The 19,632-nt window shown below is 44.5% G+C and overlaps 1 protein-coding gene across 2 annotated transcripts; it reads left to right on the top strand.

Annotated features, from left to right (window-relative positions):
- The first annotated feature begins 9,952 nt into the window (after nt 1-9,952).
- Nucleotides 9,953-17,834, top strand: LOC135505712 (lysosome-associated membrane glycoprotein 5-like). 2 transcript variants are annotated; one of them, XM_064924773.1, is made up of 7 exons: nt 9,953-10,231; nt 10,606-10,706; nt 11,617-11,795; nt 12,280-12,411; nt 12,698-12,794; nt 13,661-13,849; nt 16,485-17,834. In XM_064924773.1, exons 2-7 carry the CDS (start codon nt 10,649-10,651, stop codon nt 16,661-16,663), a joined length of 834 nt encoding a protein of 277 aa, XP_064780845.1. In that variant the 5' UTR covers nt 9,953-10,231; nt 10,606-10,648; the 3' UTR covers nt 16,664-17,834. The 2 variants fall into 2 exon arrangements, with proteins under 2 accessions (XP_064780845.1, XP_064780846.1); XM_064924774.1 differs by lacking the exon at nt 9,953-10,231 and having other exon boundaries at nt 10,274-10,706.
- The last annotated feature ends 1,798 nt before the right edge of the window (nt 17,835-19,632 follow it).

Genomic DNA, 19,632 nt, shown 5'->3' with positions numbered 1-19,632 from the left:
CACAGAAACACACACACACACACTGCCCAGACCAGCCACAGTGGTTTAACCACTCCCACCACCTGAGACACACACAGAAACACACACACACACTGCCCAGACCAGCCACAGTGGTTTAACCACTCCCACCACCTGAGACACACACAGAAACACACACACACACTGCCCAGACCAGCCACAGTGGTCTAACCACTCCCACCACCTGAGACACAGAACACACACACACACACTGCCCAGACCAGCCACAGTGGTTTAACCACTCCCACCACCTGAGACACACACAGAAACACACACACACACTGCCCAGACCAGCCACAGTGGTTTAACCACTCCCACCACCTGAGACACACACAGAAACACACACACACACTGCCCAGACCAGCCACAGTGGTTTAACCACCCCACCACCTGAGACACACACAGAAACACACACACACACTGCCCAGACCAGCCACAGTGGTTTAACCACTCCCACCACCTGAGACACACACAGAAACACACACACACACTGCCCAGACCAGCCACAGTGGTTTAACCACTCCCACTAGCACCTGAGACACACACAGACACACACACACACACTGCCCAGACCAGCCACAGTGGTTTAACCACTCCCACTAGCACCTGAGACACACACAGAAACACACACACACACTGCCCAGACCAGCCACAGTGGTTTAACCACTCCCACCACCTGAGACACACACAGAAACACACACACACACTGCCCAGACCAGCCACAGTGGTTTAACCACTCCCACCACCTGAGACACACACAGAAACACACACACACACTGCCCAGACCAGCCACAGTGGTTTAACCACTCCCACCACCTGAGACACACACAGAAACACACACACACACTGCCCAGACCAGCCACAGTGGTTTAACCACTCCCACTAGCACCTGAGACACACACAGAAACACACACACACACTGCCCAGACCAGCCACAGTGGTTTAACCACTCCCACCACCTGAGACACACACAGAAACACACACACACACTGCCCAGACCAGCCACAGTGGTTTAACCACTCCCACCACCTGAGACACACACAGAAACACACACACACACTGCCCAGACCAGCCACAGTGGTTTAACCACTCCCACTAGCACCTGAGACACACACAGAAACACACACACACACACTGCCCAGACCAGCCACAGTGGTTTAACCACTCCCACCACCTGAGACACACACAGAAACACACACACACACTGCCCAGACCAGCCACAGTGGTTTAACCACTCCCACTAGCACCTGAGACACACACAGAAACACACACACACACTGCCCAGACCAGCCACAGTGGTTTAACCACTCCCACCACCTGAGACACACACAGAAACACACACACACACTGCCCATACCAGCCACAGTGGTCTGAACACCCCCACTAGCACCTGAGACACACACAGAAACACACACACACACTGCCCAGACCAGCCACAGTGGTTTAACCACTCCCACCACCTGAGACACACACAGAAACACACACACACACTGCCCAGACCAGCCACAGTGGTTTAACCACTCCCACTAGCACCTGAGACACACACAGAAACACACACACACACTGCCCAGACCAGCCACAGTGGTTTAACCACTCCCACCACCTGAGACACACACAGAAACACACACACACACTGCCCAGACCAGCCACAGTGGTTTAACCACTCCCACCACCTGAGACACACACAGAAACACACACACACACTGCCCAGACCAGCCACAGTGGTTTAACCACTCCCACCACCTGAGACACACAGAAACACACACACACACACTGCCCAGACCAGCCACAGTGGTTTAACCACTCCCACCACCTGAGACACACACAGAAACACACACACACACTGCCCAGACCAGCCACAGTGGTTTAACCACTCCCACCACCTGAGACACACACAGAAACACACACACACACTGCCCATACCAGCCACAGTGGTCTGAACACCCCCACCACCTGAGACACACACAGAAACACACACACACACTGCCCAGACCAGCCACAGTGGTTTAACCACTCCCACTAGCACCTGAGACACACACAGAAACACACACACACACTGCCCAGACCAGCCACAGTGGTTTAACCACTCCCACTAGCACCTGAGACACACACAGAAACACACACACACACTGCCCAGACCAGCCACAGTGGTTTAACCACTCCCACTAGCACCTGAGACACACACAGAAACACACACACACACTGCCCAGACCAGCCACAGTGGTTTAACCACTCCCACCACCTGAGACACACACAGAAACACACACACACACTGCCCAGACCAGCCACAGTGGTTTAACCACTCCCACCACCTGAGACACACACAGAAACACACACACACACTGCCCATACCAGCCACAGTGGTCTGAACACCCCCACTAGCACCTGAGACACACACACAGACACTGCCCTCTCAAACAACTGACAGAGAGACCCAGACACACTTACAGACCCCACTACACACACACACACACCCTAGATTCCGCCTTCCATCCTCAACCTGCAATATTGTCATAGTTCATAATTCTCTATCTCTGTATATCTCCCTCTGCAATGAACCACTCCCACACAGGGTCTGTCCTCCCATCTCTGACCCCCCTCTCAGTTACAGAGTTATCCCACGTGCTATTCCCAAACCTTGCCCTCCTTCACTCCAACCACTCCTCCACGGAAAACCCCACTCTGAGACATCCCCAGCTACCCTGTGCTGCGGAGCCATTGGTGCAGACTAGTGATTGACAGTAAGACGAGCGACTGCTGTTGGAAAGTGGACGGGACAACCGAAACATTGAGAGACACAACCAACCTTCACCTTTCCATTTTTCCACCCCTCTACCCGGATCTGCTTTTCATACACCTCCATCCATCTTCTTTCAAATCTGTTTTTAATGGAAGCAATGTTTGCAGATATTATCAATAGTCACTGTACACATGCATAGCGATACAGACAACCCACTTACACACACGTACTCTCACGTCTGCTCTTTCTGTTGTCATGACGGCTCAAACCGAAGTTAACAGATCATGTTTTCTGTTCAAACTCTTTTAAGACTTTTATTTTGTATTTTTAATGGTACCGGGTATCAATAACAGCACCAGAATATGGGACGGGGAAAATACGTATATATTAGTTATGAATTTTATGTCAGCACAAAATATGTGAATTATACTGTATGCTACACAAGAGTTGAAGTAATGTCCTGAGCACTTTATATGTGGTAGGCCATCATAACCGAATTGGAAAATGTAGCAGTGCACTAGGTTTCTCTGTGTTTTCATAAGAATGTAAAAAAAACACACACAAAAGATGAAGACAAACGTTGGATGAACGGTGTTGGGAGAAAAACCCCAACCCAACGTCAGGTAGTCCTTAACACTGCTGCTTGTCCTTCATACACACTTTTTATTTCATCAGATTGTGTATTATATGATTCCCACCCCAGGAAACCTAAAGCCCCTACACCTGAGATTCTTTCACACCGCCAGAACTGTATGCAAGGGGTATGACTGCATCACTGGCCTCTTAGCCACTTCAGAAATAACCAGTAAATGTATTGTACTTGTCAATGGCAAACGTAATAAGTCTTCATAAACTCCCACCGTGGACCCATTTTCAACAATCTATACACTACAATGTGTTTTCATAGACCCTTTGACTCCCGATAAGTACAGCAGCCTAATGTAAGTGAAACACCCATCTAGCTCTGCTTATTACCCAGTAATGAAAACATTGTTTAAAATGGTGTGCGCTCTGAGATGCACTTCTGACTGTACCTCAGCTGCAATATGATCCCTGTACTTGCCTGTGCCATAGCCAGAGGGATTAGGTATGGTAATAACATGCTTATTACACGCTTATTACATGGTTTTTACATGCTTATTAATTCCCTTTGCTGGCCTCTGAGCTAGCTGGCGACACATCCCTTAGCAGCTCAGAACAGTATGTTGTGCGGGCGTTTGATTTCATTTCAAACAAGATATTCCTGTGCAATCGGTGATGAAGCACAGCTGTGGAGAAAAGCACTTCATTGGGTATCGATCGGAGTGAATATCAGAACAGACCAAGTCAGGACAAGACGTTTCTAGTTTGTTGTTTCTGGTTTTGTAGAAACAGTAAGGGTGGACTTAACAGAGGTTCATAGGTCGCTGTGTCTCAGCCATGATGACACAATGGAGTTGGATGAAGTTGCGCCTAACATCTGATCTAGGGTCAGATATATTTTCATCCCACTTATGGTGAACGTTAGATTGGGGTAAAGGGTAGCCTAACCTCTGGCAGTGACAGTATTGGACAGGCGGCCATTTTAGTGAGAAATGCATTGTGGGAGTGTTGTTATGAAGTAATCATGGGTACTGTAGTTTGTGTGCATATACTGTGTACACAGACAGACAAATGTGTGGCCAGGCGTTCATACTGCATGGCATTACACTCATAAAGATTGACCAAAACAGATATTACACAAAATACACAATAAGTGACAACAACCCCTACAGATTGTTGTACTTTTAAACATTCTGCTGTATAATTCTGCTGTAGTTTTACTCAACTGGTGTAGAGAGAGTATTGTATATATGGGAATGTATGTAGTTAATTACTTTTGACCAAAAAGGTGTTCACCGGTGACCCTGTCAATCAAGGGCTGGGGAATAGTGCACTTCTGTTGGTTTCTGGGAAAGACAATTATCAAACCCTGTCCTCTTTCTTTTCCTCTCGTCTTTTCTGTTTCAGTGCATTTCATTATCTCTCTCTCTCTAGCACCTCACACTACATGGAACTACGAACCCTCTCGCCACATATCTAGTGCAGAATTACGAGTTTAAAAAAATTAAAAAGTGCTTTTATATTTTATTCCATTGCTTTCATATGTGCCACTCAATGTCTGCTAGGACGTTTAAATTATTTTACGAATGATAAATGCCAAAATAAGGGGTTATTTATATAAAGGTATATATATATATTATATATTAAATATAGTGTGTAGTTTAAGACGATATGTTTTTTGCACTAGTTGAATGTTTCTGTTATGTGTGACCTGTACTACATGTAAACTTTTGCTCTCTAGTTTGTTGAGAAAGCAGATTATTTTCGCTGAACAATGTCACCTTTTCATTTCCTTTACGATTTGTATATCCTCTTTTTTTCTATTTTGACTGTAGCTTTGTCGACATACAGACCATCCTGTGAGTGTTTTTGTATTTATATCGTAGGCCTACTGTCGAACTTATAGCAATGAAAATACTGTTGTTACCCTGTTCCTTTAATACTGTTTTATAGTATGTGTACCAATAAACTATCCAGGTGTAAAATAAAGCCTGTCGTCGTGGCTCTTTGTTTATTGGCCTATGGGGATACCTAAAAAGAGCCCACCATTAACATGTTTTTTTTAGGAGCTGGAGGAATGGTCTTTTGCTCAAATTCAATGTATTATGTAATTAACTTCTATTTTTGGATTTGTTAATTCATCATGGTTACAGGGTTAATTCCGCCTGGTTACAGTGTTAATTCATCATGGTTTCAGGGTTAATTCCTCTTGGTTACAGGGTTAAATCCTCCTGGTTACAGGGTTAATTCCACATGGTTACAGGGTTAATTCCTCTTGGTTACAGTGTTAATTCTTCATGGTTACAGGGTTAATTCCGCCTGGTTACAGTGTTAATTCATCATGGTTTCAGGGTTAATTCCTCTTGGTTACAGGGTTAATTCCTCCTGGTTACAGGGTTAATTCCACATGTTTACAGGGTTAATTCCTCTTGGTTACAGGGTTAATTCCTCTTGGTTACAGTGTTAATTCATCATGGTTACAGGGTTAATTCCTCTTGGTTACAGGGTTAATTCCTCTTGGTTACAGTGTTAATTCATCATGGTTACAAGGTTAATTCCGCCTGGTTACAGGGTTAATTCCACATGGTTACAGGGTTAATTCTGCCTGGTTACAGGGTTAATTCCACATGGTTACAGGGTTAATTCCACATGGTTACAGGGTTAATTCATCATGGTTACAGGGTTAATTCCGCCTGGTTACAGTCTTAATTCATCATGGTTACAGGGTTAATTCTGCCTGGTTACAGGGTGAAAGTTAACCACGACTACTATCCAGCCTCTCCCTCCTTCCTCAGTCAACTGCTATATTTTCCAACCTGATCTCATATTTTGGATTTTTGACCCATTAATTCCGCCTGGTTACAGGGATAAAACAGAAACAACTCAAAGGGTTAAGTTTAGGTATTCATTCGGAGTGGTTAAGTTTAGGGTTATGGATTGGGGAAGGCTTAAAACAAAACCATTGAAACAGACTTGCTATTACCATCAGGTGTAATCAGCATACACAGTATTCTTGAGTCTTGCTAGAGTATTGTGAACTGCCATAGTGCAGTGGTCTGAGCAGCATGCTTTGCCTATGAGCATCATCACTTAGCTCCTAGTGCTGGGAAATATATATTTTTAAATGATTCTCAGGACCTTTTCAAATGTCCAAAACAGGTACAATTGATCAAATGTTTTCCTTATTTTTGTGTGATTTGAGTTAATTGTGTTTGTTGTTCCTCTGGCTGCCACAAGTGACAGAGAACTTACTTAGTTGCACCTTTTCGCCACCAAACTCTGTACAGGCCTTGAATTCAGACTGACTTACTAAGTTTGGCACAGGTCACTCAATTCCTTAATGATGTACATTTCAGTCAACCGGTGGTTGTGGAGTGTTCAAAAGTGTACGACCTGTTCCATTTTAACAGTGTGAAACTCTCCCAAGAATATACCTGTGAATGTAAATGTTATGTAATTGTAAAAATAAAAACATATCTTGGTTCTTGCCTTGTGAAAGGATGACAACTGAAGATATATGTGTCATTGAAGGCTGAGAGGGGCGGGCGGGGGGTACACGCCCACACCTCTCTCCCTTAACGTTGAACCCTGGCGGGAGCGAGCGGTGGACGTGATTCGCGTTCCACATTCAATAATCAGATTCAACAAGCGCTAAATTAATTTACAGCCGCCCAGACCACTACATACAAACAGGCGGTGCAGCATCTGAAGCGCTTTATTCATAATTCAACTATTAGTGTTACCATTCGAAAACGTGAAAAAGTATGTTAATGATGTTAGCATTGTCCTGGCAACTCCATGGCTTTTCTTCGCTGTAACACCGCTTTGAGGTGCGGTATGTTTTAGTGGTGCGCATCAGGTTGGGAGAGAGAGGTAACACCAAACCTGCTCCTCCTGACTGGAAGGCCTTTTCTCCAACATATCCCTACATTACAACGTTATTCTATCGGTTTAGTCATCATGTTGAAACTTCCGGTGTAGTCCAACGGACAAACAAGCACCAGACTCCCCATCAAGTCCGTGTTGAAGGATAAGGTCCACTTGGCGAGGGCTCTCTTGACACGCTGGATAGGAGAATTACCGAATCCAAAACTGGGGGGCGCAGATCCCCCTCATCTCCTCTGTTCTGCTCCCCGACTGTCAGACCAGGTCCACTTGTATAGAAATGGTTCTCCATAGGGGCGCCAGTGTCAATTGTCAAAGACGAGAGTGGCTGCACTGAGCTCACTTACTTAATGTGAAAAAGGTTGCCTGTGGAGGCAGTGAAGATTTTGGTGAGTAACAATGCAGATCTAGAGATGGTTGACGCGTGGGGGAACTGCGCTGATGTGCGCGGCGGTGACAGGTCACTCAACGTTTTTGGTGAGAGCCTTCAAGAGACTGGGGCTTCCGACAGAATAAAGTCGGTAACTCGGCGATGGAGGTGGCAAAGTTTCTCGGCCACACAGACTGTTTTTATGCACACACCAGTAACAAACAATCAAAAAAAAACGAATGAGAACGACGTTGGGGGTCAGAAAGATGGTCCTTTCCATGTCAGCTCGGATTGTAACGTAAACGAGGAGAAGTTGGTGAGAAAGTTATTGGATCCCATTAAGAGACCAGTTGTTCTTCAGGCGTGTCTCCAAAGCGTGTACGGGACATCACATGGCTCCCGAGGGCTTCGGGTCACAGAGTAAAATGATCTGGTCTTAAAGAGTCAACGACTGTCAATGGATTCCATCGAGGAGTTTGAGATAGAGACTGACAGCATACCCACAGGGGCTGTTTTTTCTCGGTTGTCCTCACCCTCAACCCCCCTCCTCGATCTAACAACCTGACTTGCCCTAAAAACGTCTGTAAGGTCATCAAACCTGGGGGCAAGTTCACCAGCTCTGACAACACCCTGAAGACCACCAAAAGCTGTGCGTCACTAGCTGCGCCAACTGCCTCTCGTCTTGTTATCCTACTAACTGCCCTCACAGGTAACAAAGGAAAATATGAATTGGATAAGGACAAACTGAAAACAGCACCTGACTTTAATATGAGGCGATTTGAAGATAGCTATTACAGAAAATGTGCAGTTTGCCTACAAGTATCAGTCCTGTGCTACCTGACCGTTCAAAACTATGTGGAGAAACGTTCCACCAACTGCCAACACCAACATTGCAGATGTTACACTGCCTATTGCCAGCTCCTCAACGACTTTAACAGTATTGGGCAACAAACTGTTACGGAGATGTACTTTCCCCGCGTTTAAACAGAGCGGGAAGGAGGCGCAGGAGGTCGCGTGTGGAGGAGATCCCGCCTCAGGTTCACCGCGAGGAATTCCGCGTTCAGGGACGTTTCCGCTGAGTACAAAACACCCTCAGGTGGGGAGAATAAGCGCCGTGAAGTGCGAGCTTGACTTCAATTTTAAAACGGCCCATTCTTATTAAACCGTATGTCTTGTGCGCCATGCGTAATAGCCCAGTGTCCCATTGGAGAGCCGAAGTATTTGCAAGCTTTTATTCCCACTGCTTTTATTCCAGAACTAGGCCTACTAAAACACTGGATTAAACTAACCTACTCGTGATTTTAGATTGAGAACTATGAGATTAGTTGAATCGGGTGTGTTAGTACTGTTTTGGACTGGAACAAAAAGCTACACACACTGCCCCCTTGTATAGTGTCGGGAAGGGGGTGGGACAAACGTAAGGCATATCCACGGGGAAGCCTCAAGCACAAAGAGGAGTCCTGTGCTACCATAAAGATTATGTACATTTACTATGAATAGCAAACGCCATCACCTGCATAGCTATTCACAACGGTTGTGAAATATCAATAGACATGACATTTCTTTAACTCGTTTTCATGGGACTGCGTTTCTAATTATATTTTAATTATTATATTCTTAAATTGTGAAATATTAAGATGAATGAATAAATAAATATTCGTTTGTATTTAAAAATGGCAAGGGTTTGTATTCTCTGGAGGAGAGAGTATGTGTGTGTGTTTCCTCAACGTCAAGCTCCTTGGTAAGTTATAAAACCCTCACAAAACCTTGACTTTAGAAAACTGGGTCATTCTGAGTACTGGGTCAAGTATACTGAGAATGCTATCACATTTACAGGGCGTTATAGGAATTTTGTTTCACTGTCTGATGCAGATTGTATTGTTGCCTGTGTTTGTGAAGTGGAAAGTGGGGGGGTGGAGGTGACTTGAGCATAGGAGTGTCAACTGTCACAGCTGAACGGTTGACAGAGTTTTGACTCTGTCAGCTATTCTTTTCTGAGTCAGTAGCATTTACGGACAATGTCCACTATTGCCGGATTACAAGCGATAAAGTCTAACATCATCTGACACATCACACACATACTCCTTTTTTTCGACTCATATGTTTAGTGACGTTTAGAATTGTTTTAATCATACACACACGGTAGTCAAGGGTATGTATGTACGCTGTATATTATGAACAATGTCTTTGGCAAAGGTGTGAGAGGAGGACTGCGCGGGTGTCCTCAAGCCTGAGTTCACACACACTGAGCTGTGTGTGAGAAAGAGCGCGTTGCCAGACTGCAATCCACGCACGCACATACACCACAGCAGCTGCAATCTTGCTCAGAAGCAGAGAGGAGGGGGTAGCAACGATCCCCCTCACACACACACACACACACACACACACACACACACACACACACACACACACACACACACACACACACACACACACACACACACACACACACACACACACACACACACACACACACACACACACACACACACACACACACACACACACACACCTCAGCTGCAATCACAGTGATGGATACAGAAGCATTGCGGGACTAGCTGCGGTTGCTGCAGCGAAGCTCTTTGGAAGAAACAAACTTCGGGAGAGAAACTGAACTTCTTCCCCCGGTGAATCACGTGAGTCACCCAGAGCGTTCTTACCGGCTCACTGTCTATCTGTTGGTATGTACAGGGGAATCTCTGCATTGCCGCAGGCGACGCTCACCTAAAGCTCTCTCATCGACTGAATTCAGAGCGCGGAGAGAGTCTAGAGCAGTACAAGGTGTTCAGAAAGCGGCAACTGAACAACTGTGGCATTTTAATGCGCAGCAAACCGGATGCTATCTCTCTCACGTCCACCTGGAGATTTGCTGCATTCGCGATGATATGAGCGTGACTACCTGACGCTGAGCAGCGGGATCCCTCATTGCTTTCTTTCTTTCTCTCTCTCGCTCTCTCTCTTTTCTTTCAATCTCTCCCTCTCTCTCTTTCTTTGCGGGTTCACTACACAGGCTACCCCGCCAGTTAGCCGTTTCAGTGCCCGGATCCAGTACAATGAAGCGGCTCAGATTCAGCACCTTGGACAGCGCAGGACTTCTGCTACGTTTGTTCGGTAAGCGACGACTGTGTGTGTGTGTGTGTGTGTGTGTGTGTGTGTGTGTGTGTGTGTGTGTGTGTGTGTGTGTGTGTGTGTGTGTGTGTGTGTGTGTGTGTGTGTGTGTGTGTGTGTGTGTGTGCGTGTGTGTGTGTGTGCGTGTGTGAGTGCATGTGTGCGCGCGCGCACGTGTGTTGCATACGATATTTCGGTCGTGACTGCACAAAGCAGCCTGCGTGTCTAGCTGTCTTTGTGTGTGTGCGCATGTGTGTGTGTTTGTGTGCGTGTGTGTGTGTGTGTGGGGGGGGCATTCCTGTTCAGTGTGTGCGTAGTAGCACATCCCCTACCTGTATTCAACGTCAGTGCAGTGAAAAGCTAATTGTGAGAAGAATACTCAAATGCAAGTCATTATTATAACATGTATTAGACTCACCGATATGGACATCTCTATGTCCTCCCATTTTTCTAGCATAGACATGCGGTGAGATTTAAAATGTATACTACATCCGTGTCATGTAGCTGGGTATTGTTACATCTAAGTGGGCAAATGTACTCAAGCGAAGCTATAGGTCCTCATTCATTGCTCCCAACAGTTTTCTTCTGGGAGACAAGAAGCCCTTTAGAGTCTAATCTTTGAGTCTTCGGGCTGCCTGGTTTTGCTGATCGTGCATGTTGCATGGCATGCACTCCAGTCTGTAAGAGCATTGACAGTAAAACACATTCCTGTGAACCATCTTTCATTATACTATAGCCTACAGATTCTATGTTATTCTATTCCTTCTGCAGACCTCACATGTTTGGGCATATTCATTGCAATATCGATTGACGCAAAAAAACAACAACAACATATAACATGTGTTTGCCACTCTATTACCCTTGTACTCTACACTGCTGACGTGACCCTTACACAGTACCACCCCGTTTTCAGGGATCCTGGCCCGGTTGACCGTGACGGCTGAGCAAGAGGGAGAGAATCTCTCTGGTCTGTCCACCAACCCAGACAAAGACATCTTCGTGGTCCGGGAGAACGGGACCACCTGCCTCATGGTCGAGTTCGCTGTCCGCTTCACGGTCCCCTTCGACGTCCTCGCGATCAACGGGATAGACGTAAGTAACAACTCCGATATTTCATGTCTCTGTGTTCTTTTTTACTTCGCATGTAAGGTGTCCAAGTCAAGATTTCATATACAACTGCGTAGATAATACAGTTAGTTTAACACTACTTTTCATGGCACTTTCCTTTTGGACCGTATCCTCACTATAATAGCCTAGTATACCGCTGGGAATGCGTGGGTGGACACAGCCCGGCAGACTTCGGTTGTCAATTTAGACACTGACACATTTCTGTATATGACAATTTACTCTCATTTAGACACACATGGGGCACTCATGCCACGGTATTGCGCGCGGTGGGCTGTGCGTAAAATGATGTGCTGATATTTTGGAAACCCGTATTGGCCGACTGTAGCAACTTCGTGCCAGTGTGAAACAAGTCCATATTGTCATCAAAGAAGACTAGTCTATTGAGAAACGCATGTGACCATCACAATCAATCACACATTGGTGTTTGTTGCCCTTCTGTTCTCTGCAGCTCATCACGGAGAATGCGTATCTGGCTCTGCCTCGCGGGGCAGACATTGAAGGGAAATGCGGGAGCCAGGACGCCGATATACACATCTCGTGGAAGGATAAGGCCTACACACTCCGCATCAACTTCGTCAAGGTTTGTCCCCTACTGTGAAACAGTCAGTAGGCAACCGCGTCTGATTACAATTACCCAAAATCATTAAGAGCGTTTATCCCGCGTGGGATTCTTGTAAAAATATGTTTAGATAACAACGCCTACACATAACATCCGTAATGTTCTTCTTCTGCTGGTGATGACTGTGTGTGCGTGTGTGTGTGTGTGTGTGTGTGTGTGTGTGTGTGTGTGTGTGTGTGTGTGTGTGTGTGTGTGTGTGTGTGTGTGTGTGTGTGTGTGTGTGACTGCGCGCGTGTGTGTGTGACAGGAAACCCGTGACAAGGGAGATGAGGTGTGGAAGATTAGCAAATTGCAGTTTGTTTATGACACCTCGGAGAAAACGCATTTCATCAACCCATACAACCGTGAGTAGCAGTTATATCCCACTCAGCATTTTCTGTGTATGTTTTGAAAAATGGTTTTGTATAATAATTATTTAATATTTGCACTAAACGTGTGCAATAAAGAAAGGCAATTAATATACTTAGGCCTTATTTCGGAGTTTTTCAAATATATTTTTCTTCTATAAACCTTCTACTTATAATTATTATTATGTTCCTGTTTTATATATTTTTTTCCGTCACTTTTGATTAATTCCAGTAATTTCGATTAGACATATGATGAGCTAATGTTGAAATTCCCGTAGCCTACCCCAACAGCACAGTTTTTGGATTCAGTATAAATTCACATTTTAAAACTCATGACGGGACAGGCAGAAGTTGAACACGGAATTATTGAAAGAAAAACGGTGACTTTTTTGCTGGATAAAAAGCCCGTCTTTCTGGACACGCTATTGGTGTGCATCTGCCGCAGTGGCCGTTTTACCTGCGTGTAGAATCAAAGTGATTCCTATCGCCCTAATACGTTTTATACTTAGACGTTGTTAAATGTCGATATTTGTTCCAAATTATTTCATAAATATTAATATGAATACTCTATTATTCCAAATTTATTTCAATATTTTGTAGCCTTTATTTTACTTATTTCTATACATGTTGCGTTTTTGTGTTTCTCTGTATGAAATCCATGCATGCTTGTGTGTGCATGTGTAGATGTGCGTGTGTGTGCGTTCGGGATTGCCTGTTTGTGTCCGCACGTCTGTCTGTCTGGCTAGCTGTGTGTCTCACTTTGTCAGTCTTGTGGGAATTCCTGTGCTCTTCTTTTAGACCAACCTACCCATATAGTATGTTTCCTCACGTACTGCATCCTCCTATCCCATCTCTCCATCTAGCTGGGAAGCACACAGCCAGCTCCCACGGTCTGTCAGCGCTAGTGACCCCTGCTGGCCACTCCTATGTCTGCGAGGCTAAGCAGACACTCACCCTCATCTCCAGTGACCACCAAAAGGGAGTGACTGTCGCCATGAGTGACATTCAAATCCAGCCCTTCGACATCAACTCAGACTTCATGTTCAGTGAAGGTACATGATCTAGCCATGACATCATACCAGCCATGTTCAGTGAAGGTACATGATCTAGCCATGACATCATACCAGCCATGTTCAGTGAAGGTACATGATCTAGCCATGACATCATACCAGCCATGTTCAGTGAAGGTACATGATCTAGCCATGACATCATACCAGCCATGTTCAGTGAAGGTACATGATCTAGCCATGACATCATACCAGCCATGTTCAGTGAAGGTACATGATCTAGCAATGACATCATACCAGCCATGTTCAGTGAAGGTACATGATCTAGCCATGACATCATACATTTACATTTACATTTAAGTCATTTAGCAGACGCTCTTATCCAGAGCGACTTACATACCAGCCATGTTCAGTGAAGATACATGATCTAGCCATGGCATCATACCAGCCATGTTCAGTGAAGATACATGATCTAGCCATGACATCATACCAGCCATGTTCAGTGAAGATACATGATCTAGCCATGACATCATACCAGCCATGTTCAGTGAAGATACATGATCTAGCCATGACATCATACCAGCCATGTTCAGTGAAGATACATGATCTAGCCATGACATCATACCAGCCATGTTCAGTGAAGATACATGATCTAGCCATGACATCATACCAGCCATGTTCAGTGAAGATACATGATCTAGCCATGACATCATACCAGCCATGTTCAGTGAAGATACATGATCTAGCCATGACATCATACCAGCCATGTTCAGTGAAGATACATGATCTAGCCATGACATCATATCAGCCATGTTCAGTGAAGATACATGTTCTAGCCATGACATCATACCAGCCATGTTCAGTGAAAATACATGATCTAGCCATGACATCATACCAGCCATGTTCAGTGAAGATACATGATCTAGCCATGACATCATACCAGCCATGTTCAGTGAAGATACATGATCTAGCCATGACATCATACCAGCCATGTTCAGTGAAAATACATGATCTAGCCATGACATCATACCAGCCATGTTCAGTGAAGATACATGATCTAGCCATTACATCATACCAGCCATGTTCAGTGAAGATACATGATCTAGCCATGACATCATACCAGCCATGTTCCGTGAAGATACATGATCTAGCCATGACATCATACCAGCCATGTTCAGTGAAGATACATGATCTAGCCATGACATCATACCAGCCATGTTCAGTGAAGATACATGATCTAGCCATGACATCATACCAGCCATGTTCAGTGAAGGTACATGATCTAGCCATGACATCATACCAGCCATGTTCAGTGAAGATACATGATCTAGCCATTACATCATACCAGCACAACAACCTCCGGTGGTACTCCTCTCATGGCAAACGTCCCACCCATGTCAAACGTCCCACCCATGTCAAACGTCCCACCCATGTCAAACGTACCACCCATGTCATACGTCCCACCCATGTCAAACGTCCCACCCATGTCAAACGTCCCACCCATGTCAAACGTCCCACCCATGTCAAATGTACAGCCCCGTATAATAAAGGTTGTCACCTGGAGGAGAGATATGACACTAGTGAGGATGATGATGATGATAATGAGAGGTTACCGTGCAGTAGTATTGGAGAACTTATCTCACAACCCCTACAAACTATGCCCCCCCCGCCCTTCCTCGCCCTCTCCCTCACCCTCCTTCTCTCTCTCTCTCTCTCTCTGTGGGGGCTGGTTGCTGCAGTTTGAAGAGCATGGCTGCAGAGGGAGGGAGGGAGGGAGGCAGGGAGGCAGGGAGGGAAAGAGAGGAAAAGGAAAAGAGAGAGATAGATAGAGGGGAACGTGAGAGAGGTCATTAGGATTTTATGGCTGTAGTTATAGCCCTGTCCTCAATGCAGACTTCACGACTGTAGTTAGATATATACTGTCAGTCAATGTGCCCTCTAAAGGCTATCACTCTTCTCTCTCTGGACTGCAGTAAACTAGACTGCGTTTTGCTACGGTGCCCTTCAACTGTAGTGTTTATTAACCCTTGGTGTACAGTGGCCTTTCATCTGGTACATACTATATTCACTTTTAAAGCTACATTCTCGGAAATCTGCAAACCACCAGAGAAGGCCACCATTGAAAATATAAACATAAAATCCATCCCATGATCCAGGACATCAGAAGGCTATAGTACATGTAAACAGTACGACATATGAGCGAAACTAGTTTAAGGCCCTGCCTGACTGTTGCCCTTAAATATGACACTTTCTAATTTAGAGACCAGTGAGACTGTTTCTGGGACATGTTGACCTCATATTATTATGTGTTGACCTTTGATCTAATATTAGTCAGCGAGGTCATGTGAAGGCTCTCTCACATAGAGGAGAATCTTCTCATTGTGGGCATGGGAAAAAGTAAAGGGACCTGACTGACCAGTGAACTCATTTTGAATTTCCTTATTGGTTATAGTTTGGTTAGTGTAACAGTTAGGGTTTAGGTTAGGATTAGGTTTGCAGGCCACTCATGTAGCTTTAGCCGCAAACCCATGTGCAGATAGAACTGTGTGTGTGTGTGTATGTATGTGTGTGGGTAACACACTCACACATATGGACAGATAAACAGACAGACGCATGCACGTACGCACACACACACACACACACACACTAATGTATTCTGTGTGTGTGTTTCACCCTGCAGCCTATAAGTGCATCACGGACCAGCGGGAACAGCTGGAGGAGACTCTTCCTCTGATCCTGGGTTTCATCCTGGGCCTCATCATCGTCATCACGCTGTCCGTCTACCACTTCCACCTCAAACTGACCGCTGTCACCCAGCCACAGCTGCCCCGCGACCGGTCCATGTACAAGAACATGTAAGGAACTGGACATTGAAACAAACACTATATGACAACTCTCCATGGTCAAGGATAGTACAGTAGAACAACATTCCAAGACTCCCCATGTTCAAGAGCATCTAAGGAATCAAACATTAGATCATCATCAACACAATGACTCTCCATGTACAAGGTAATAGGACATTGAAACAAGCACAACATGATGTTCAAGACATGTAAGGAATCAGACACTACAAATCACTACGACTCTCCATGTTCAAGGATATAGGACATTAAAAACAAGACGACATGACTACTCTCCATTCAAGGATATAAAAAAAATGATACTAGACTACAATTATAACCACAACGCTCCTGCCTCTCCAAAGTCAAACCAATGTGACTTCCCTTGCTCTGAACTCCCCATATATTGGAGAGTAGGCCATAACTTTATGGAGGCCTAACTTGCGATATGGCTAACTTGAGATACGTGTGCGTAATTTGGAGCGTTCTCGTAAAATCCTGCATTGAAGTCCTTTGGAGACTTGCGCAACATTCAATTTATTTTTTCTTCAGTTAGCGTTCCACCCCTGTGTGTTCTGCTGTCCAGAAATCGCAGTTTTTTCTGTCGAGAGGCCTGCGCTTTTGTCATCATCCCCCCCCATCACGTGTCTCTGTCTTTTCTGTCAACGAGCTATAAAAGAAACCTCGCTGGTTAGCAGGTCCAGAGTTCAGCTGAAGATTTTACTTTCCCGGACTCCAGTTTTTACTTTTTGTTTTAGAATGCAACCATAGTGGTGAAAGTGGACGGTGTTGTGGTGTGTATGTACACTGTGCAGGTCTTTCAATGAACTTCAGAAATCATGAAAAATAAATCATTGCAGTAAATGCTTTACTTTGGTATGACGGATCATTTTCCAGATCGATGGAATTATGTCAAGAAAAAAATATGAAACGTAAATTTAAAAAGAAAAGGAAAACATGGTCTGTAAAAATGTGCCCCCCCCCTAAAAAACAACATATTTAATACATTTATCTCATATCAGAATGTCAGAAGAAGTTTATCAGTGTTTATCATTGTGAAAGAAATGTGCAAAGATATTTAAGATTTAAAAATAATAAATGTACACTATTTTCAGAAAGACTATGCATAGAACACTATGCTGATGCTACTTTAATGTTCACTGAAATAAATTTTACAGGAGATATCCTAAGCCTGTGTAAGCCTGTTTTTCATGCTTTCTTTGTGTATGCTCACTATCAAACTTGTCTACGACATTAAGACAGCTTTCATTCGCTCAGATTGTTGGATAGTAAAATACATTTCAGGAGCCAGTTTCTCATACAGTTGCCAAATATTTCAGAACATGAGAACTTAACATAAAACATTGTTGCACTGAATGGACTTAAACACTGAAAGAGATGGGAGGGGGGTAAAACATTCATCACACTCATCAACGTCTTTAACCAGGAGTGGCTGAGCGTTGTGTCTGAACCTGGGTGATCGATGCTCCTGTCCGGCATGGCACGGCCAAGGCCTCGAGGCGGAGATGGACTATTGATCTCGCCGTTTGACACTGGGCCTTCAGAGGAAACGCCATATGAGCAAGTCCCAATTGGAAATAAATGGAGCATGCGTGACATCCACAACTCTTTGTTTGAACACCACAGACATCGTTAATCATATTGCCTTGAACATATTTTTTTGTCTTCTTCTTAATGCCTCTTAAGGTGAAAGAAATCCAAAAAAGTAACTGAATGTAATCAAATTACTTCACAGAGTTTGGGTAATACAAAAATGTCATTACCCGTCTTCCATAAATTGCATTACCTGTCTTCCTTTTAAGGTTTCTTCTTGTGAAAGAGGATTTTTATTCTCCTGGGTCAAACCATAGAGAATGATAGAGGCCTTTGTTGGCCAAAAGGCTGTTTTAGCATGGGCAGCACCATTGAGTGCTTCCACCATGCTTCCGACATTTTAAAGTGGTCAAAGTAGTCAACTAGGTGGGGATTCCTATGAGTTGTAGCCTCAATGGCGCTGCCCATGCTGTCACAGATGCTATAATGACACAGCCATAAAGATGAGTCCTCTATCTATCTCTATGGGTCAAACCAAATCAATATCCTATTATAGTTCCTTCCACACAAGAAGAGGGGAAAAAACAATGGCCTCCTATATTTTCTAGTCATGTGATGCGTATCTATCTATTTGTCCTCTAGTCGTTTCAGCTAAAGAGGCAAGGCTATTTTGGAGACACACCAGTGTCCACTGAAGTGCCTCGCTAAACATTATTATGTATGTTTAGCGGCATATTCAATTAAAACCCATGGTTTGGTATTTGGTATCAGGGATGGGCAAAAACACAATTATTGGTAATCTGTAGTGTTATGTGGACAAGGTGGGATATAGCTTAAACAACTAGCGGCAATGGGAGATATCAGCACCATGGACAGCAGTGAACTGGGAACCTCGCGATCTGACGTTCAGGACCACAGGACAGTGGTCAGCGGTGGTCTCAAGTGCAGCTGCAACTCCACTGGCCACTGGAAAAATCCCATTTATTGGATAAGACCTAAACAGGAAGCAATGAGCCTCCTACACCAACATCGATATTTCAGTTCAAGCATACTTTTAGAATTGTGAATTATAGGGATTAAATGTGCACTTATTTGAAATTAATTGAACTATTCTTGATTCTTTGACTTATACATCAACATGCAAGAATGTGTATTTTGTATTCATTTGCTCTGTAAATATCTGATGGTGGGTTTAAAGGCCCTCGGATTGACCCTGGGTTTGTACAGATGAGAGTGTGGAAAAACACATGCTACACTTGTCAATGTTTTAATGGGCTTTTTTAATTGAAACCAGCTTCACTGATAACAAACATGCAATATCACTGTACAAGCAACACCACGGATAGTAGTACTCATTCAAGTCCCGAAACCAGCTCTCACACACACGCACACACGCACGCACACACACACACACGTTCATATTTACATCTCACA

The sequence above is a fragment of the Oncorhynchus masou genome, chromosome 19, assembly GCF_036934945.1.
Source record: "Oncorhynchus masou masou isolate Uvic2021 chromosome 19, UVic_Omas_1.1, whole genome shotgun sequence".
Taxonomy (NCBI): Eukaryota; Metazoa; Chordata; class Actinopteri; order Salmoniformes; family Salmonidae; genus Oncorhynchus; species Oncorhynchus masou.
Note: the sequence above shows the minus strand (reverse complement) of the source record. Positions and strands in the feature narration are given on the sequence as shown.